Raw genomic sequence first — 21,829 nt, 5'->3', positions numbered from 1 at the left:
TGGTTTTACAGTAGTTTAATATGAAGAAATAAGTGAACATATTTTAGACAGATCAGATATAACTTTGGATCAAGAGAAGGCTGCTTAACAGTCTTTTCTTGGTACATATACAAAAAGCACCTAAAATCAAAAAAGTAACTGTACAAAGACAAAGTGACTTAATACTGAGGAATGTTGCTTTACGTGGAATGGTTCAGGAGGAGGATGCCATTGACACCACTGGCTGAATACAAGTTCAAAAACTTAGATATCCTGGTGTTTGACACTGACAGCTATATTAACAATACAGATTTATTTCTGGTTTCAGGGAGAAAGAAATTGCATTTTATATTGATCTGACAAAGTAGTGTTACAGCACAATCCCAATATGATTACATTATCCTTGTCTGCTTAATGAATGCACTTATCCACAGACTCGCATTTTTGAAATGCCAAACTATATGAGAAACAGCTAGTTAATAGATTTATTGTAATGACCGTATATTTCAAAAAAAAATGAACAGGACTGCAATTAACAAAGTCCATTTGCACTATTAATTGTGCTTACTGCAAGAAATTCTAAGGGAGGGTTTTTCCTCCCTGCCCATTCTCCCATTGCAGTTCCATCCCCAAACCAGTGAAGTCCAGCTTATGCAAGTGTCATCTTAGAAACCTTCACTCAAGTCTGGCATTGCCCTCCCTCTTCCAATATTAGGCTACTAACATCCAGAGTCCACAAACCCATTCAAGTTAACATGTCAAAACAAAAGTCACATTTGAAAGGTCTACAGAGTGTACAGTGCGTAAATATTCTAGCTAGAGTATGCAGTAGCAACCCACTTGCTAGGGAACTAGAACACAGACTTCAAGCTGCAAAGTAGAAGTCAGGTGTACTCACGAATCTTCAATTTGAGAGACATCAAGGCAGAGGCTTCAAATGCAATGAGTGAATCTAAAATAGCCAGTCACGATTTCCCTTTGATACCAAGCAGCTGAAGCTTCTCATGGCCATTCACCAATGACCACATCCTCAAACAGGGGGAATTATATTCCTTAAACCATTCCCCAGATAGAGAAGTTGGAAATGATGTCTCTCCTGAATTCCAGATAGTCACCCTAATATTGTACTCCTGACCAAGTCCTAATGTCAACTACAGGACTTATCCACATGCAAGCTTCAATTTCAACACAGTTAGTGGGAAAATAAAAGCTCATCAGGTAATAGAGGGAATAAAGAGAAAAGACAGAATGGTAGCATGTAAGATTTAGACTGAAATATAATTTGTTAACAGCTTTATTATCCAAAGTGTTGGAGAGGACTCAAGATTTGCTTTCCCTACTATTTAGTGGTCCAATTACAGAATCTGGATTTGGGAAAAACCCCAAAAGATTGGTAGTTTGACAAATACACTATTGACTGAAGTAGAGACCCCTCACCACACCACCACTCACTGTACATGAACAGCTTTTATGCATCAAGATATTTAGTGCATAAGCTTCATTCCAAAATACTCCAGGAAATAATGACCAATAAAATGGAGGAGATGTGGTTTTAAAGACAAACCACCACAGTATTCTAACATCTGGAACACCTTTGCTGAAGAAGTATAATGACAGAACAAAGTAGCTGAAAGCTTAATATAGCCAGTGATTGAAAGGCAGCAGCTGGTAACAGAAATGCCTGTCATATTTCACATCAGCATTAGAGTAGTTTTAGGCAATACCTAGATGCAAATATTGCTCAAGTATTCTTTTACAGCAAAAGTGATTTTCTAGAAAATCATGTTTTAATCTGATTCCAAACCAACTGCACTAAAGAATTGGAGAACAAAGAAAGGTCAATGAGTACTAGAGGTAAATCACAAGAAATATAGTTTCCACAAGGATTTATTTCCAATTGAGGCAGCAGCATTTCACTTCCCTAGTTTGAGCACAAAAAGTAACTGGGAATACAATAGGAGTATGAACATGCAAGGAATAAGAAATTTAAGGAATTAGAAACCAGAAATCAATCAAATGCAGTTTAAAAAGCTTATGGTTGGAGCCAAGGACACAGATCCACACATTTCTCAATTCAGTTTTTCTACAACAGGAATGTAGTAAAGTTCTCAAACTGTTACTAACATTTAACAGTGAACAATTAACTTTGATAGAACAGTTAGCCAACAAAATGATAATCTGCCACAAAATTGACACTGCACATTTTAAATAAAGCTTATATACATTTTGCAGCAAGGTTTAAACACTCAGCTACTGTACAAAGAGAACAATTGTAGCACACCTGATAATTTAACTCCTTTTTTAAAAAGGGAGAAGTCTGATCATTTATGATTACCCAAAACATGTCATCATTTTTGGCCAAGTAGTAAAAACCATGAGTGCATTCATAAGCAGATGTAATGACTGCCAAATTTATGTTGATGCAATTTACTTATTAGGCAAGTATTCAGCTGTAAATATTTACTGTAGAACTCAAGTTTAAATGCCCTACAGTTCTACTTTTGACCATTTGCAGTGCTCTTAAGTCTGTACGAAGCCATTCAGTGCATCACAGAACAGAGAAAGTTGTGTCAGGAGACTGATCGAAGGAAATGAATAATGGAAGCTTAAAATAAGTTGGTTGGTTTAGATGTTTATGAAGTTACCTACAAAAAAAAAGGGAAAAAAAACTAAAATCTTTAGAAAGAGCATGAGTCTTAGAAGTTGTTCTCCAGTAGTATTTAAGATAGCAAATATTTGCAGGGTACAGAAGCTTTAGCAATTACAATATTAACAGTTACAAGTTTAAACACCATCTGCATCAAGCCATACAAAAATTAGAAATTGTATTTAACATAAGAGGTCTGAAAGCAGAACTTGAATGAATGTTTATTTTCCTCCAAGTGACATCATGGCAAGAAAATGGGGTGAAAAAACCCAACAAGTGAGGGGGAAAAAAAAACAAAACAAAGGCTTAACCCATCTGATATAGGCTCAGATTTTCAGGTAGGACCAAACCAATACACATCCTGATGCTTATTTCAGAATCTGCAGGACTCAGGCTGCCTCTGCTGGAATAGTGAGTTGAGGGTATTTAAAAAGCCACATTATATAGTCATGAAACCAGCTGTGATTACCTTTTGAATAGTTGAAATTAAAAAAAGGTAAAGTATATATTTAGTGTAAAAATAAAGGGAATACACTGGAGGAAAGACCAAAGCATCCAGATGCCCTACTGACGTACTTTGCCAGGTACATAATTTCTGTCGATGCTTTCCTCTTGTAAGAACATGTGCAGACAGCGTTCATTCTGGGCCAGTGGATGACCTGCAATTCTAAAGAGAAATTAAAAAAGGAAATTGTCAGATATATACAAGCTTTTAGTATTCAGTAATTGCTAATTATAGCACAAAATATGGACTTAACATGTAAGCTATAATGGCAAATCAGTTGTTCATGTTGCAACTACACATTATATAATGCTATGTATCTGCATTTCCAACCACACTTCAGTATACACTTAAAACACTTTGCCACATTACTTCAAAATGAAAATTTATCCAAATCTGTACGAGGAACACCTTGTTCTCACAACCTAAAGCTTTCTATTCACTCTCCCAGAGAAAACAACCCAGCTATTAACAATTTGGTAGGGGAAAAAAGTGAAAACTTTAGTTAACTCTTTAAAAAAAAAGGACAAACTTTGAACAACGTTCTGCCAGAATGTGTTTTTACATAAATTTATTACAGAAGACAAGTAATGTATTATCAATTAAAAAAAAGAGTGCACTTAAGTAGACAGCTGTCTCCTGTCTCAAGAGGTCTTGCCATTAAAGTTAATGTTTAACAGGTAACCCATATTTGTATACATGCAGCTTTATCTTGAGGCAAGCAATTAGGAATTGCAATAGAGAGGATCTTCCCAAATGGGAAGTGTAGGAGCTATTAAAAGATTACTTGTTAATGAATTGTTCTAATCCAGCTCTTCTTTCTTCAATAAAAGACTCGTCAAAAATTCCTTCATCCATTCTAAATGGAAGTTGACGTTTCAAAGCTTTTCCTGGTAGTGGTGGCACAACAATCTGCAGTGGAATTAGGAAATAAAAAAAAGGACAATTTATTGCATTGAACTCTTCCTTACCCAGCTCCCATTACATTTTGAAATTATAACCTATTCATTCAAGAAAGTATACTTTCAAAGTGGATGCTTCTCCATTTCCCACACATGCTAATTCACTCGCTTTGCATTAGCAACTCCATTCTGCTGCCACCCATAAACAGCAATTTAGACAAGCACCCAAAAAAACTGAAAAAATAAATCCTGTCACTGAATATCAGACTTCTCATATGCCTTGCCTAGTTTATGTTGCTAGCAGAGATGGTCAAAGTGAAAACAAGAGAATTGCAGCATATTATCTTGAAGCAGTTTTAACAGCAAACAAATCAATTTGTAATAGCGATTTTTTGCAGCAGCAATATACACCCCTAAGAATCACTAGCTGGTTGATAGACCTAGTATATTTAACTCTTTGCTGAGCTACCCCTTCCAGGTGGGATACTACACAGCTTTAAGTATATGAAAGCAATAAAATGGAGGATTAAAGTACATGTGCTATAGGATCTTGTTAGAAACAAACTTGGCACCAAGATGTTGTAGAGATTGCAAGGATGGGGAAAGTGTTAGTATTCATGTCATTTCTCAATGAAATTGAGTAAATTAAAGAATCTATACATGCCCAGCATAAAAGCTAAATCAAAATAGTTGTACTTCTCCAAAAAAAATTATTCATATCCCCAAAAGAACAGTGCAATTTAAATAGTCTCAAAAACAGAGTCAAGGCTGGAAATAGGTAGCCCCAAGCAGTCCCCAGTTTAGAAGTTAGAAGAGAAAATCTCCAGAAACAAAAAGTTCAGGATGAAGAGTTCAAAAGGAACCCATGTTAAGGAGATACATAACTTGTGAACAGCATGTTTGATACTCATTGCTCATAGCCCTCAGCTCCCTTAAAACAAAAAAATTCACCTACCTCCTCTTTAAAGACTTTGATCTAGCCTCCACACCAGAATTCCAGAGATCCATTACTCAAGTCATTCAAATCTCAGTTTTAAATGAAATATTCCTTTATCCCTAATTATGTCCCCTTTTGAAATTCTCCTACCAGTGAAAATAGCTGAACATTTATTCTGTGAAGCCTGCTCAGTCTTCTTTCAATAGGTTATGCCTGATTCTTTTAAAGAAATTAAAATGAAAACCTACTTTGTTTAGCCAGAGTATCCACAAAGTTATGAGGGTTAAACCTTTGATTCATAAAAGTATCAGATCTTGCACAGTATATTTGTGAGCAAAAATCCTGTATACAGCATTAGCTTAAGGTACATTTGAAGCCGTGAGAATATTGCCAAAAATGAAAGTTGTAAAGCTAAAGCCTATCAAGCCAGGAATCTATCAATTGAGAATCATTATTCCATGCATTTGCAGTCCAAGTCTAAAATCACCTAGAAAAGGCAGTGACTTGGGAAGGTACAAAAAAAGCACTGTGGAAAGCTGCTGCAGTGTACCTTAGTAAAAGGCTTCCATTGCATTACAATTATGGAAAGTGTGAATGTTGTTAACAGTGGTGGATCAGATCCTGAAATCAAAGTATTGTGATTTTTACCTTTATTGTATCCCCAACTTGCTGGCACTACTGCTGCTTGACACAATCTTTAAGATTGGTGCAAGGGAAAAGAGGAAGTCTTCCCAAAATGATCTAAGATTACAAAGAGACCTTGATCAATTGGATCAATGGGCTGAGGAGCAGCAGATGAAGTTTAATTTAGATAAAGACATGGTATTACATTTGGGTCAAAACAAAGGGCAGGACTTATACAATTTTTATTTTTTTTAAAAAAAAGGGGGCTTGGGTAGTGTTGTAAGACAGATCAAGGGGCTCAAACACACAATCCTTTGAAGTTTGTGCCACACTGACACTGTTTAAGGAGTGTTTACCACACTTTCCTTCATTGCTCAGACCTTTATTACAGGAGTTGAGGCACCATGTTGAGGTTGTACAAGATTGGTGAGGCCTCTTCTGGAGTAATGCAGTCAGTTCTGGTCACTGTTATAGGAAGGATATTATAAAGCTGAAGAGGTTTCAGAAAAGATTTACCAGGAATGGAGGATGAGTGGAGGAGAATTTGGGAGGTTTTCACTGGAGTGAAAGAGATTGATGGATGTCCATATAGGAGGTTTATAAAATCATGAAGGGGCACAGGTTAGGTGAATGGCAGGTGTATTTTCCCTCAGTTGGGGATTTCAAGAATAGAAGCTTATTTCTAAAGAAGTGAAAGGAGAAAATATTTAAAGACTATTTTTAAAATAGACAGTGGCTCATATGGTATGAATTGTCAGAGGAAGTAGTGGATACTAGTACGTTTCAAAAGACATTTAGATAAGTACATGAGTAAGAAATGTTTGGAGGGATAGAGGCCAAGTACAGGTAGGTGGGATTAAATTTAGTTTGGGATTATGGTCAGCGTGGACTGGTTGGACCAGAGCAATGTTTGTGGTGCAATATGACCAAAAACCTTTTTGGACAACTTGAGAGATTAACATAAGAGGAACATTTGTTGGCTCTGGATCTGTACTCCATGCAGTATAGAAGGATGAAGCGGGATCTAATTGAAACGTGCAGAATACTGAATGGCCTGGACAGTAGATATTTTCAATCTGTAGCAGAGACTAGGACCCATGGACACAGCCTTAGAGTAAAGAGAAGACCTTGCAGAACAGGCAAGGAGAAACTTCTTGAGCTCAGAGTGGTGAATCCATGGGATTCATTGCCACAGAAGGTTGTGGAGGTCAGGTCATGGAGTATATATAAGATGGAGATAGACAGTGTTATAGGGAGAAAGCAGAAGAATGGTGTTGAGAAACTGGTCAGTCATGGTTGAATGGTGGAGCAAACTTGATAGGCTGAATGGCCTAATTTCTGCTCAGTCTTAAAACCAGTCATGAAAGTGGTTGTGTTACTACTATAATGGGACTAAAAAAAAAGGTCTAAACCAAAAGAACATATACAAAATGAGAAGTTTACCCATTTATTGCAATGCTAGATTATAACTTGCTATATTCATTTAAAAACATGTTACTTGGCATGTCCCAATTAAGTGCTCTCAAATGACCAAAAAACCAAATATAAAATTCTCAAATTTAGTCAGTCACTTTCCTATGACATTACCTTACTGTCTCTCTCCAATTCACTTTTTAACCATTCAAAGTCACTGTATCGCCTGCGCACACAAGAATCCTTCATCTTAAAAATGGGAAGATTTGTCTGCAAAAGAAAAAAGTTTTGCTCTATTATTTCAAGCTCTATGCACAAAAACAATGTTTTTCTACACACAAAAATCAATTGCCCTTCCAACACAAAGACAGACATCCTGCATAAGAAAATAATTTATCAAAATCAGTAATGGGACAGCACACTTGATAACATGCAGTACAGCAACAAATACATCATACAAGCTGTCTAGCCACAACTCAATTGCCAACCAAGAATAGACATCAGCTAGGATATTAATAAGCTTACAAAAGAAGATTAATGTCCACAATGAGGCTCATCATACCTAACCCTTCACCTTTTGCATCCCTTCAACATTTGATTACTTTTTGACATCAATCTCTTCAGTTCTTACTCCCTGCAATACCTCAACTAGTTCTGCTTCAATAATCACCTGCTAATCAAAATAAAGTGGTTAAAATTCTGAAGGAGGCCATTTAGCCACATTGTTAGTTCAAGTTCTCTTCAAGAGCAATTCACCTAACATAATCCATCATGGCCCCCATAGTTTTCTCCTCAGATAAATTGTCTACCTCTGGAGGAATTTACTGACTATTTCCATGAGACAGTACATGCCAGTTCCTGAACTCTTGCCTTTAGCATGTGGTTATGTGGTAAAAGAAAGTTGTAACCAGCATCAAAAAAAGTCACCTCTGGTTCTGGATTTCTCCAGAAACAAGAACTTCAAGTCAAATCTCAAAGTTAGACCTCCAAATTTACTAATCTTCTCAACTGATGTTTCTCAAATGAGGGGGAAAACAGTTTTCCTGCACCCGCTCAAATACCTTCCTAAAACAAGGAAAGATGCTACCTAGAATCATTGGTTTGGTTTCACCTGGAGTATCCTATGTTTGTTAAACTGTCTTGCTTTAAAAGCCTAACCCTGTAGCTTTAATAGGCTTTCTCAACCTGCCCAAGACATTCTACACATTTGAGCACATGGCTGATTTTTTGATGGTGTAGGGGGATGTGCTAAGAGTTCACAGGTTGGCACGATACGGAGGGCTGAAGGGCCTGTTCTGCACTGCATTGTTCTATGTTCTAAGTGCTCAGACCCTTCTGTTCAATATGAGTATTTTTAAAAAAAAAATAAAAAAAAATCAACTTTCCTTGCTCTCTACTAAAACAAATACTTCAATTTTTTCCTGCATTGATTGTCAGCCACTTGACTGCTCATTCCACCATTATGCCTTTTCAACTCACTGTCCTCCTCAGTTCACAATACATTGTAATATTGTTGACGGAGGAAAGGGACATGTTACAGGACGTTTACCTCCTCCACAAACATACAGCATGGAAACAAAACCCTTCTGTCCAACTCACCCATGTCGAGCAGATATCCCAACCCAATATAGGCCCACCTGCCAGCACCCAGCCCATAACCCTCCAAACCCTTCTATTCATATACCCATCCAAGGACCTCTGAAAAGTTGCAATTGTACCAGCCTCCACTACTTCCTCTGGCACCTCATCCCTCTACGTAAAAGAGTAGCCCTCTCTTTTACATCACCTTAATCCTATGCCCTCTAGCTCTGGACTCCCCCAGCCCAGGGAATAGACTTTACCCCTCATGATTTTTTATAAAAACCAAGGTCACCCCTCAGCTTCTGATGCTGCAGGGAAAACAACCCTAGCCTATTCAACTTCTCCCTATAGCTCAAATTCTCCAACCCTGGCAACATTCTTGTAAATATTTCCCTGAACCCTTTCAAGTCTCAACATCTTTCCGATAGGAAGGAGACCAGAATTGTATACAAATATTCCAACAGTGGCCTCACCAATATCCTGTACAGCTGCAACATGTCCTCAACCACTATACTCAAACCAATAAAAGAAAGCATTCTAAACACCTCCTTCACTGTCCTATCTACCTGCAACTCCATTTTCAAGGAGCTATGAACCTGTACTCCAATGTCTTTGTTCAGCAACACTCCCTATTCTGCTAAGATTTGCTTTCTCAAAGTGCAGCACCTTGCATTTATCTCAATTAAAACGCCATCTGCCACTCAAGATCCCATTGTAATCTAAGGTAAACTTTTGATGTCCACTGCATTTCCAGTTGGTGTCATCTGCAAACTTACTATATTTCTTATGCTCACATCCAAAATCATTAATGTCATGACGAAAAGTAGTGGACTCCGCACCGATCCTTGTGGCACTCCACTAGTCACAGGCCTCCAGTCTCTACCACCACCACCCTGTCTAACTGTCAGCTCCCAAGTTGTTATTAATTCTCTTCTAGATACCCTTTTGCCCATGTTTTAAAGGAAATCCAGCTTATCACCTCATTACTATTAGTCATTTTAATAAATCCTTCTACATACATTTTAAATCCTTTCTGAAGTAAGGTAGCTAAAACCAAGGTATGGCAACATTCCTAGAATTAAATTTAAACTACTTAAGGAAAGCATGTTCCTTCAGAACAAAAGATTTTGGTATAAATCTCAATTTCAGATAAGTGACATTGCTCCGGGATTAAATACAGGAATAGAATTGTTACAGTTGTACAAGATTTGGGCAAAGTCACATCTGAAATTTAGCATAGTTGCACTCTAAATTTAATGATATTGTCAATGGAAGTACAAGAATAAAACATTTCCAACTTAGTGCCCAGGATGACAAATTGAAAACAAAAAAGTTAGGTCTACACTCTGGAGTTGAGGGGTTTTCACAGAGTCATTATTCTGAAGAAGCTGGCTCAGGTAGGTCCTTGGAGACTTTTCACTAGTCAGGGAATCAAATAGGGGCAGAATCTCAGGATAAGGCTGATCATATACATTCAGAAGAAATTTCTTCACTCAAATGCCAATTTTTGGCATGCTCTGTCCCAGAGGGCTGTGATGTCTGGTCATTGAACGAGGAGGTAAACAGATTTTTAGTCTTAGAATTGAAGACAGGGAGAGAGTGGGCAGGAATAAAAAAGTTGAAACCCAATCAACCATGGCAGATAGAGCAGAATAAACCATATAGCTTATTTCATGAGTTTGTGCTATGGGGAGGGGATGGTGAAGTGGAATTCAGAACAGCCATTTTACTGCATTTCAGGGGCTCAGACAAGTTTGCTTGTCTGCTATAGTTTCCTTTTATTCCTTACACAGTTTCAAGTAATCCTGGATAAGGATACAGGAGATGTACATGTTAACTAATGTGATTAATCCTGGTCTGATTGAAGGATCAGATTAAAAAACCTCACAATATATTGGAAACTATTTAAGTTATGTTAAACCAACAGCACCCATTGCTTGCACAGCTATATACTGGTGTAGAAACCCAAGTTTATTCTGGACTGACATTTTATTTTAAAAGCAAGAACTTGAAGTCAATTGACTTCATGGTAATTCTATTCTGAACTCCTGTCACAGACAAAGGTCTACTTAATGAGACTTTAGCCAATAACAGATTTACACAAAATACTAGCCAGCTTGCTTAAAACACCTCAGCTATTTGGCTTTTAATTTAAAAAAAAAAGTGGACTTTGCATTCAGTTACAGCTCAGGTTCCTTTACAATGGCTATGAATGATTAATAGCTTCATTTCCAACATCTTCAGCACAGTTAAACTTATAATTGGTAACTAACCCAGCTCATAGGACTTGCAGTGCAGATGTGCAAAGCAGAAATGAGTGTGGGGATATTTTGTGTAGTTTTTAATAGGGGTGATTGTGAAATAATTTAAAAGAACTCTCCCCTTTCTCCAAAAGAGTTACACGGAGACATCGAAAGTGGAGGGGAAAGGGGAAACAACTAAATCCTTCAATGAATTTCAAACATCTCCTCAAGTTCCACCTGGGTTAAAGGGAAAAAACACTGGGTGTGACTGCAGGGTGAATGAAACCAATTGTTATCTTCAACATACATAAAAAATATGCAAGTGGTAAGATTGCAAAGTGAAATTTTGGAGCCAACAAATTGATAAGTATAATTCACTTAATGCCTACAAGGGAGGAATAGTTATGAACTTGAACTATATGCCTTGAAGTCACATGCTGGGAGGAATCAGATATTAAAACAACAAAGCACTTGGGTGAAAACAATTACTCATCTTTACAAAGGGATATGAAAGATGAGATTCAAGACATGGAGTTTAGAATGATGAAAAAAGGGATGAAGGTGCAACATAAAATGAAATCTAGTATGAACAGAAATTCAGAGTAGTCATGACCAGTTACAACTAAAAAAAATGCAAATAGAAGTGATGATCTTAACTTGAACTCCACACTGAGCCTAGAAAGTTATAAAGTATGTAAATCAAGAGCTGAAGTGCCAAACCTCAATTATTTAACTTTGTTGGAACAGTCTTAAAAGCAGAGGACTGAAACTTAATTGTCGAGAAGCTTGAAGTCACATTTCATGACTAAAAGAGGTATTGGTTACCCCTAAACAAATAGCCAACCACGAGATTATGTCTTGAGCAGTGAATTTGCTGCTTCACCTTGAAGAAATGTTTACAGATCAAGGCAGTGAGAAGGGAGGAGCTAAATGGATAAGTGTTACATCTGTTGTGCTTGCATGGAATGAGCATTACGGTGTTACTCAAAAAGGAGAAGTTTGAAGTGGAGAGAATTTTTTTTATTTAAAGTCTGGAAGAAAGCATCAGAACAAACATGGGGATACAGAATAAAATTCTTAAGTGCAGTGGGATTGACTATCTTCAGCTGATAAGTAATATCTAATCTAAGTGTACATTGGAGAATGTTAGCCTTGGCTCAACTATAAACAAAGCATTTAAAGTGAAACTTTAAAACATAGCTAGTTATGAATTTGCTTTCTTGAAGTGAAAAGCTAAGCCTCATCATCCAGAGGAGTTTGAAAGATCTTAGGCTCTTCCAAAATTTTAATTGTTCAAATATTACTTCAAGTTCTTATTTTATTACTATTTCTGGGATCTTGCAGTGTGGAAATTAGACAAGTGTTTTACTAAATTCAGAGGACACTGAAGTCTGTGGTGGGGGCGGGGGGGGGGGGGGTAGAAAAGAGAAAGAAAGAGGGTTGTGAAAGGTTTAGATGGATTACTGGTTACATTGTGGAAACCAACTTAGATCAGAGAGAGAGTGTTGTGGGAGAAAGGAAAAAGTAGGTTTACTTTCTCCAGGTTGGTGATGACTGCCTCCCTGAAAATGTAACATTCTCTCCACAGGTGCTGTCTGACCTGAGTGAGTCTTTTTAAACTGCATATACCATTGTTTTTCCAACATTTCAGTGTACTCAAGGCATACAGAACATACTATCAGTTAGACTTTAAAATCTAGCTTCACTGAAAACCTTCAAGGTAAAACCATTGCCTGGAGTCACTGACTGTTGAACACAAGTGTACATTTACTGAACTAAATGCAATCATTTAGCTGTACAAGTAGATTAGTCAAACAGACAGGTAGTTGTGATCAGTCATGAGGAGATGCCCATCCCTGGTCATGTGCTGTCAGACTGTTGGTTGATCAGTGAGGGGAAGCCATATGACAGCCTTAACATGGCATTTGCCATATGATCATTGTCCTGAGTCCATAATGAAGTGGACATTCCTTCAACTAAAAAGCCCAAGGTAATCTCCAAGAGACCATCAGCTAAAAATTGATACTCTGCTTTCTCCAAAGTGATCAGACCACAGTGGTACTCAGATGTACATGATCCATAATATGGAGCTAGACTGGTTGAGAGAAGGCAAAGAACCATAAGAAAAAAGTCAATCTACTTTTAGATTAGATTAACAGTGTGGAAACAGGCCCTTCGGCCCAACAAGTCCACACCGACCTGCCGAAGCGAGACCCACCCATATCCCTACATTTACCCCTTACCTAACACTATGGGCAATTTAGCATGGCCAATTCACCTGACCTGCACCTCTTTGGACTGTGGGAGGAAACCCACGCTGACATGGGGAGAACGTGCAAACTCCACACAGTCAGTCAGTTGCCTGAGTCGGGAATTGAACCTGGGTCTCAGGCACTGAGGCAGCAGTGCTAACCACTGTGCCACCATGCTGCCCACAAAGCAGCCTATACCCACATAATTTGGTTACAAAGGATATGGACAAAATCTTAAACACTTGCACTATAACACTATTCTACTTGCTTGGCTTTACATAGCATATGATTGACCAGACCAAAACCCATGGTACTTCTGACTGCCCAGTTATGAATGGTTTAGCCTTCCCACAAGCCGAGTTTAAAACATTAGAAAAGCATTTGAAGGGTCTGTTTCCATGCTGTACACCTTGATGACTGACAAGGTTAGAGCAGTGGATGCAGTTTATGTGGACTTTAGCAAAGCATTCAACAAGGTTCCTCATGGTAAATTGGTTAGCAAAGTAAGATGATGTAAATGCACAAAGAACTAGCTATTGGGTTACAGAACTGGCTTGAAGGTAGAAGACAGCAGTGGTGGATGGTAGCTTTTCAGTCTGGAAGCCTGTGACCAGTTTGTCACAAGGATCAGTGATGGATCCACTATTTTTCATTGTTTATATAAACAATTGGGATGTGAACATAGGAGGTGTTGTTTGTAAGTTTGCAGATAACACCAAAACTGGCAGCATAACAGACAGTAAAGAAGTCACTTCAGTACAATAGTATCTTGACTAAATAGGACAATAGGCTGAGGAGTGACAGATGGAGTTTCATTTAGATAAATGAGGTGCCACATTTTGGAAAGTCAAATCAGGACAGGACTCCTACAAAATGCCAAGGCCCTGGGGAATCTTGGAGTGCAGCCTCCTATTTTTATTCTCCTTGCAAGGAACTCAGGTCAACAGAGTAGTGAAGGCAGCATTTGGTATGCTTGCTTTTATTCAGGGCATTGAATATAGGAATTGGGAGATCATGTTACAGCTGGCCAGGACATTTGTTAGGCCACAATTGGAATACTGAATACAATTCTGATGTCCCTCCCATAGGAAGGATGTTGTGAAACTCGAAAGGGTTCAGAAAATAAGTATGTTGCCAGGACTGGAGAGTTTGATCCACTAGGAGGCTGGAATATCTTTTCTGGAGCGAAGGCTGAGGGGTGACCTTCTAGAAGTTTATAAAATAGTGAAGGGCATGGATAGGGCAAATAGGCAAGGTCTTTTCCCCAGGGTGGGAAAGAGTCCCAAACTAGAGGGGATAGGTTTGGGGAAGAGATTCAAGGGGCAACTTTTTCCCTGCAAATGCATGCATGGAATGAGCTACCAGAGGAAGTGGTGGAGGCCAGTATGTTTACAAATTTTAGAAGGCATCTGATTAGGAATATGAATAGAAAGGGTTTAAGAGGACATGGGCCAAAACTGGGAAATGAGACAAATTTAGGATATCTGATCAACATGGACGAATTGGACCGATGGGTCTGTTTCTGTGTAGTAAAAAATGAGGTCTGCAGATGCTGCAAATGTGTTGCTGGTCAAAGCACAGCAGGCCAGGCAGCATCTCAGGAATAGAGAATTCGACGTTTCGAGCATAAGCCCTTCATCAGGAATAAGAGAGAGAGCCAAGCAGGCTAAGATAAAAAGGTAGGGAGGAGGGACTAGGGGGAGGGGCGATGGAGGTGGGATAGGTGGAAGGAGGTCAAGGTGAGGGTGATAGGCCGGAGTGGGGTGGGGGCGGAGAGGTCAGGAAGAGGATTGCAGGTTAGGAGGGCGGTGCTGAGTTGAGGGAACCGACTGAGACAAGTTGGGGGGAGGGGAAATGAGGAAACTGGAGAAATCTGAATTCATTCCTGGTGGTTGGAGGGTTCCCAGGCGGAAGATGAGGTGCTCCTCCTCCAGCCGTCGTGTAGTTGTGTTCTGCCGGTGGAGGAGTCCAAGGACCTGCATGTCCTCGGTGGAGTGGGAGGGAGAGTTAAAGTGTTGAGCCACGGGGTGATTGGGTTGGTTGGTTCGGGCGGCCCAGAGGTGTTCTCTGAAGCGTTCCGCAAGTAAGCGGCCTGTCTCACCAATATAGAGGAGGCCACATTGGGTGCAGCGGATGCAATAGATGATGTGTGTGGAGGTACAGGTGAACTTGTGGCAGATATGGAAGGATCCCTTGGGGCCTTGGAGGGAAGAGAGTGTGGAGGTATGGGCGCAAGTTTTACATTTCCTGCGGTTGCAGGGGAAGGTGCCGGGGGTGGAGGTTGGGTTGGTGGGGGGTGTGGATCTGACGAGGGAGTCACGAAGGGAGTGGTCTTTGCGGAACGCTGATAGGGAAGGGGAGGGAAATATATCCTTGGTGGTGGGGTCCGTTTGGAGGTGGCGGAAATGGCGGCGGATGATACGTTGTATGCGGAGGTTGGTGGGGTGGTAGGTGAGAACCAGTGGGGTTCTGTCTTGGTGGCGGTTGGAGGAGCGGGGCTCAAGGGCGGAGGAGCGGGAAGTGGAGGAGATGCGGTGGAGGGCATCGTCGATCACGTCTGGGGGGGAATCTGCGGTCCTTGAAGAAGGAGGCCATCTGGGCTGTGCGGTGTTGGAATTGGTCCTCCTGGGAGCAGATGCGGCGGAGACGAAGGAATTGGGAATATGGGATGGCGTTTTTACAGGGGGCAGGGTGGGAGGAGGTGTAGTCCAGGTAGCTGTGGGAGTCAGTCGGTTTATAATAGATGTCTGTGTTGAGTCGGTCGCCCGAGATAGAAATGGAAAGGTCTAGGAAGGGGAGGGAGGAGTCTGAGACAGTCCAGGTGAATTTCAGGTCAGGATGGAAGGTGTTAGTAAAGTTGATGAACTGTTCAACCTCCTCGTGGGAGCACGAGGCAGCGCCGATACAGTCATCGATGTAGCGGAGGAAAAGGTGGGGGGTGGTGCCAGTGTAGTTGCGGAAGATGGACTGTTCCACATATCCTACGAAGAGGCAGGCATGGCTGGGGCCCATGCGGGTGCCCATGGCAACTCCTTTAGTTTGGAGGAAGTGGGAGGATTGAAAAGAGAAGTTATTCAGGGTGAGGACCAGTTCAGTCAGTCGAAGGAGTGTGTCAGTGGAAGGGTACTGGTTGGTGCGGCGGGAAAGGAAGAAGCGGAGGGCTTTGAGTCCTTCGTGATGGGGGATGGAGGTGGTGTAGTATCTGACACTTCAGCACACATTGTGTTTTAGAAGCTTATGACAGGCATTCTGAAGTCAGGAGGCAAGCAGACCCCTAACTAGATCACACAAAGCTCTTAGTCCTCTTAAGTGAGGACAGTTCTGCAATTACAAATTAGAAAGAATTGCCAAGAAACTCAGCACGTCTGGCAGCATCTGGAGCAAAAGCAGAGTCAATGCTTCCTCAGAATTGAAGCAAGGTCACTGAACCTGAAGCACTAACTCTTACTTTCTCTCCACAGATGCTGCCAGACCTGCTGAGTTTAAGAATTTCTGACTGGAGTTCAGCAATTATGTCTGGCAGCCAAGAGCTGGGACTTTTGCACTATATTCCAGCACAAGTTCCAGGAAGTTAGGAAAACAGTATATTTCCACCCAAGGGAAAAAGATCATACTTTTAATATTAATGTTGCTGTCCAGTATAAATATTAGGGTACATGGATCTTGTAAAGGATTAATGTTGAAGTTAGTGATTACTGCAATTTTAAGTTGCTGCGTACAACTGTTTCTATGAAGGTGCTGTCTGATCAATTTAGTGCACTCAGCAAACAATCAAGCAAAGTATGCAACATTTCAGATTGGGATAAAGCAGTACATGTTGTGTATCCAAAGTGAATATGGCAACTAATTCAGTTAACAATTCACAGTATGGTTGCAGTCAAGTGATCAAAGCTATAATTGTAATCATAGTGGTGATAACAGCATAGAAGGACAAATTGTATTTGCAATTATAACATTACACACCTTTGCTAGCAAGATTCACTTGGGGTGGGAGGATAAACACTGATACACAAGAGATATCAAACAAATATTTCACATATTTAATGTGGAGAAACGTGAAAAGCTAGAGAACTTGGGGAAAATAAAGATATCTTGAAAAGTGCCCACATCAGACATGTCACTGGACATCTTAATGTCATAAATCCCCAGGGACCTGGTCATATGCATCTCAGAACTTTGCAGGAAGCTAGTTAAGAGATTGCTGTGTCCCTTGCTGAGATCTTGGTAATATCAATAGCCACGGGTGAAGTGCCAGAAGACTAGAGGTTGGCTAATGTGGTCCCATTATTTAAGAAAGGCTGCAAAAAAAAAAAGAAAAACCAGGGTTATATTGACTGGTGAGCCTGATGTCAGCTGTGGGATAAGTTGGAGGGTATTCGGAGCGACAGAATTTACATGCATTTGTAAAGGCAAAGACTGATGAGGGATAGTCATGGCTTTGAGCATAGGAAATTGTGTCTCACTAACTTAAGAACCCGACAAAAAAGGCAAAACAGTAGACACTGACTATATGGACTTCACCAAGACATTCAACAAGGTTCGACATGGCAGATGCAAGGTCAGATCACATGGAATCCAGGAAGAGCTAGTTAATTGGATACAAAAAAAAACTTGCTTTGTAGTTAACAGGGTGGTGGTAGTAGAGGGTTGTTTTTCAAATCAGAGGCCTGTGACCAGTGGCATACCACAAAAGATGTGTTGGGTCCACTGCAGTGTGTTATTTATGCAAGTGACTTGGTTGTGAATATAGGAGTTATGGTTAATAAATTTGCAAGTGATACCAAAATTGTTAGATTAGTGGATAGTGAAGGTGGTTCTCAATACAATGGGACCTTGATCAGATGGGCCACAGAGTGTCAGATGGAGTTTCATTTAGTTTAATGTGAGGTATTGAGTTTTGGTAAGGCAAATCAGGGCAGGACTCCCCTCAGGCCCTGGAGATTGTTGCCAAACAAACAGTCCAATATGTGAAGGTACACTGTTCCTTGAAAGCAGAGTAACAGGCAGACAGGGTGAAGGTAGTTCACCTTCATTGCTCAATGCATTGAGTATAGGAGTTGGGATGTCACATTGCAGCTGTACAGGACATTGGGGAGGCCATGTTTGGAACATTATGCACAATTGTTGCCTCCCTGCTATAAGAAAAATGTTCTTAAACTAAGGATGTTGCTGGCATCAGAGGGTTTGATGAATAGGGACAGGCTGGAGCCCCCACCTCCCTGGAGTAGAGGCTGCAGGGTGACCTTCTAGAGATTTATAAAAAAACCATTAGGCTTGGATAGGGTGAAAAGCCAAATCTCTTTTTTCCCCCAGGTTTGGAGACACCAAAACTAGAGGGCATAGGTTTAAGAAGAAAGGAAGCGTTTTTTTAAGAAAAAAAAGGGACCAGACCAGTAATGTTTTCATGTAGAGAGGAGACCATACAGAACAAGCTGCTAGACAACAGTGAAGGTGGGTACAATTACAATATTTAAAAAAAAAAGGTATCTGGATGAGCACATAAGGGTTGCAACAGATAAGGCCTCATGCTGACAAATGGGACTAGACCAGTTTAGGATATCTAGTTAGCACAGAAGAGTTGGACTGTTTATAACTATGTCCTTTAGGGACGAAAGCTGCCCCTGGTTTGGGCTACATTTGATTCCACACCCACAGCAATGTGGGTGACTCTTGCCCATCCTCTGGGATGGGCATTAAATAGTGGCCTTGCCAAGATCATCCAAATTTCATGAAAGAATAAGCCTTCAAAATTAGAGACAGCTTCAGATAAGTACCACCTTTCAAAGATGCATTTACCACTAATCACACAAGTTTGTCAATTTGAGCAACATTACTCTTTAGGAGCAGGATTCATAGGGCTTTGAACTAAACAAAAGTTAGAATATGGGACAATGCTAAGGGCAACAAAGATGGTGGATTAACAGTCAATTCAACCATCTTCTAAACTTCAGTAACTCTTGTAGACTTCAAGAGAAAACAAAGTGAGGCCAAATAATTCAATTATTCAGGTAAAAATATTCAGTTTAATCTAATCCAATATTCTACTTAACCTTCCATATGCAGGTGCAGATCAGTCACCTTGTTTATTCAAATAAAAGTACTCAAGATACTGAAAATCTGAACTGAAAACAAAGTGCTGGAGAAATTCAAGTTTGGTATTATCTGTGAATAACAACAATTTGAATAATTTAGACCTAAAATGTTAAGCATTTCTCTACAAACACCAGACCTGCTAGCTTCAACATTTTATCTTGTTTATTTCCTCTCAATAGCAGAAAACCATGATAAAGGCAAAACTACAATGGGGAAACAAAACAGTTCCTTCTGCTTTGGAGACAATATTAGTCTATGACAGTTTGAGCTCCCAGTCAACTCATTGAAGAGAACTCAGGGGGACAACGTGGTGGTTTGCTCTTTCCAGCGGTAAACTATAATTAAAGCAGAACTGAAATTCAGAAACTCTTGTTAAAAACACAATCACACCTTCTTAAAAGAAAGAGGTGGCAAGAGGCAAGTAGGACTAGCAATTTTATTTTTTAAAAAAAATGGTACTTTAGCTAATGTTCTAAAGACAATCAACACCTCAAAAACAGAGGATTGTGCTTAGTCTGGAAGTGGAGAATCATTCAATAATGAGCAGATAAAGGGCACTTGCGATATAACAATTCGATAATAGGTGAATATTTAAATCAGCCACTCCCAGACATGCTTCAGAAAGAGATAAAAGAAGAATGGGAGCAGATCTTCTCCGTTTGGCTAACAGATTACACACTAAATTACCACTCCCCTCTCTGAGGTGGGGGTGCTGTGGAGGAACGCAGGCCATGACTGAAGCCTCGGACTAGATTTAACACCGTCCTTACCACCCACCTCGGCGGCAGCTTGAATTAAGAGCTAGCAACCGCACACTCACCCTCATTCGGACCTCGTACGTGGTATATTTACTCCTCCCGACCCCGACCGTCTGCGGGTTGAAGATGTCGATCTCGAGGAAGTTGCTGGGAGGCCCGTACGCGTCGTTTAAATCCTGCGGCTTACTGTGGAGCCTCCGGGTGTCAGCCACCCCCAGTGCCTCCGCCATCTTCGGGGAGAAAACAGCGAGTGGAGGGAACAATTTTCAAACCTCGACTCCGCTTATTTTATGGCCGGCTACTGGCCTGGGACTTTTTAAAATGCAAAAAACACCCTGACTCCACCCGCGGCCGGCATAACCCAATAACACCACAGCCAACCGGCACCCTGGCGTATTAAACATTCAGATTCCCGCAGGCCGGGCCGCCATCTGGGACCCGGGATGGAGCGCTACCCAATATTCCCGCTTCCCTCAACCCGCAGGTGCATTTGCGTATTCATGCTTAGGGGCGGCACTCTCCACTGAGCCCGGCGGGTCGTTCGGATTATTCATGGTCCAGGGTTCGCAGGCCGCTTTGCGCGGCGTGAAACTCGAGTATTCAGGTTTCGGGGTCAGGCCTGCTCAACAGCACGCGAGACTCAGCTATTCAGGTTACGGGGCTAGCAGGCTCCGCGCCCGAATCTGGGACTTGGCATCGCGGAAGTAACCAATCAAAACCGTCGCTGTTGGAGATGATGTATTCAGATTCTCGGGCGAGGAGGTACTCACCTTTGTAACGCATTGCATTGGTTCACCTTTAAAGGCACTGAGGTCTTTTAAATATATTTTCTAATCTACCTGTTCAGGGATATTATTACACACCTCTGGGGCAAGTGAAACGTTAACCCAATCCTTCTGGCTCAGAGGTAGGGACACTACCGCTGTGCAACAATGCAGCATAGTGAACCAGATAGGTTATTCTGACAATTGACAATGGATTCATGGTCATCATTACACTCTTAATTACAGATTTTTTAAAATATTGCATTCAAATTCCAGATGCCACGGTAGAATTTGAACCCTAGATTTCCAAAAGAGTACCTGGGTCTCTGGATTAACAATCCAGCAATAACTTCTAGGTCATCACCTCTCTAATGTTGTTGAACAAAGAGCCTTTATATTCAGGACAAAGCAGTCCAATTCCTCATTTGGTTTGGATTCTCATTAGAGTAGCTAAATACTGAAATTAAAATGCAATTCAGTGCCTATATAATAGAAATAGTGCATTGTTTTGTAATGTCAATACCTTGTAATATGCTGTCCACTATTTTTCTGCTACTTGCTGAATTTCTGAAGGGTCACTGGACTTGGAACATTAACTCTGTTTCTCTCTCCATATATGCTGCTAGAATTTCTGAGTTTCTCCAGTAGTTTCTATTTTGGTTTCAGATTGTCAGTGTCTGCAGTTCAGTGTGTCATTATATTGCTGAATTTCATTGTCTTGTTCTTACTTATACACGAACATATTAGTTAGAAGCAGAAGTAACCATTTGGCCCTTGAAACCTACTCCATCGTTCAATAAAATCAGGATTGATCTGCCTGTGTTCTGAATAGTCCCACTACCCTATGACTCCTTTGCCTCAAAATAATCTGAAATTAACACAAAGAACTGCAGAGGCTGGACATCTGAGACAAAAAGAGAACTTGCTGGAAAAGCTCATCAGCTCTGGTAGCATCTGACAGGACAGAGAGCAGCATTAATGTTTCAAATCCAGTGACCGTTTTTCAGAATCTATCTGAGTCCACCTTAAAAAACACTCAATTACTGCATCTTCATAATCTTTGGAGACAGAGTTCCAAAGCTGCACAATATTAAGAGAGAAAAAAAAACACTCTCCTAATCTCTACTAAAACGG

General features: G+C 40.4%; 1 protein-coding gene across 1 annotated transcript; it reads right to left on the bottom strand.

Annotated features, from left to right (window-relative positions):
• On the bottom strand, positions 1-20,398 carry LOC132820387 (sorting nexin-12). The gene is made up of 5 exons (XM_060832464.1): positions 19,994-20,398; positions 7,179-7,274; positions 3,916-4,040; positions 3,203-3,293; positions 1-2,624 (listed from the first exon to the last, which is right to left on the bottom strand). The coding sequence occupies exons 1-5, from the start codon at positions 20,159-20,161 to the stop codon at positions 2,613-2,615; spliced, it is 492 nt and encodes a 163-aa protein (XP_060688447.1). The 5' UTR covers positions 20,162-20,398; the 3' UTR covers positions 1-2,612.
• Positions 20,399-21,829: the final 1,431 nt, after the last annotated feature.

Source organism: Hemiscyllium ocellatum, chromosome 11, assembly GCF_020745735.1.
Source record: "Hemiscyllium ocellatum isolate sHemOce1 chromosome 11, sHemOce1.pat.X.cur, whole genome shotgun sequence".
Lineage (NCBI taxonomy): Eukaryota > Metazoa > Chordata > Chondrichthyes > Orectolobiformes > Hemiscylliidae > Hemiscyllium > Hemiscyllium ocellatum.
The sequence above is the reverse complement of the archived record's forward strand: the minus strand, read 5'-3'. Positions and strand labels throughout refer to the sequence as shown.

Coding starts and splice junctions, on each gene's coding strand:
- LOC132820387 (XM_060832464.1), bottom strand. CDS start 20,161: ATGGCGGAGGCACTGGGGGTGGCTGACACCCGGAGGCTCCACAGTAAG. Junction 7,275..19,993: donor CGTACGAGGTCCGAATGAGG/GTGAGTGTGCGG, acceptor TTTCTTTTGCAG/ACAAATCTTCCCATTTTTAA. Junction 3,294..3,915: donor TTAGAACAATTCATTAACAA/GTAATCTTTTAA, acceptor ATTTCTCTTTAG/AATTGCAGGTCATCCACTGG.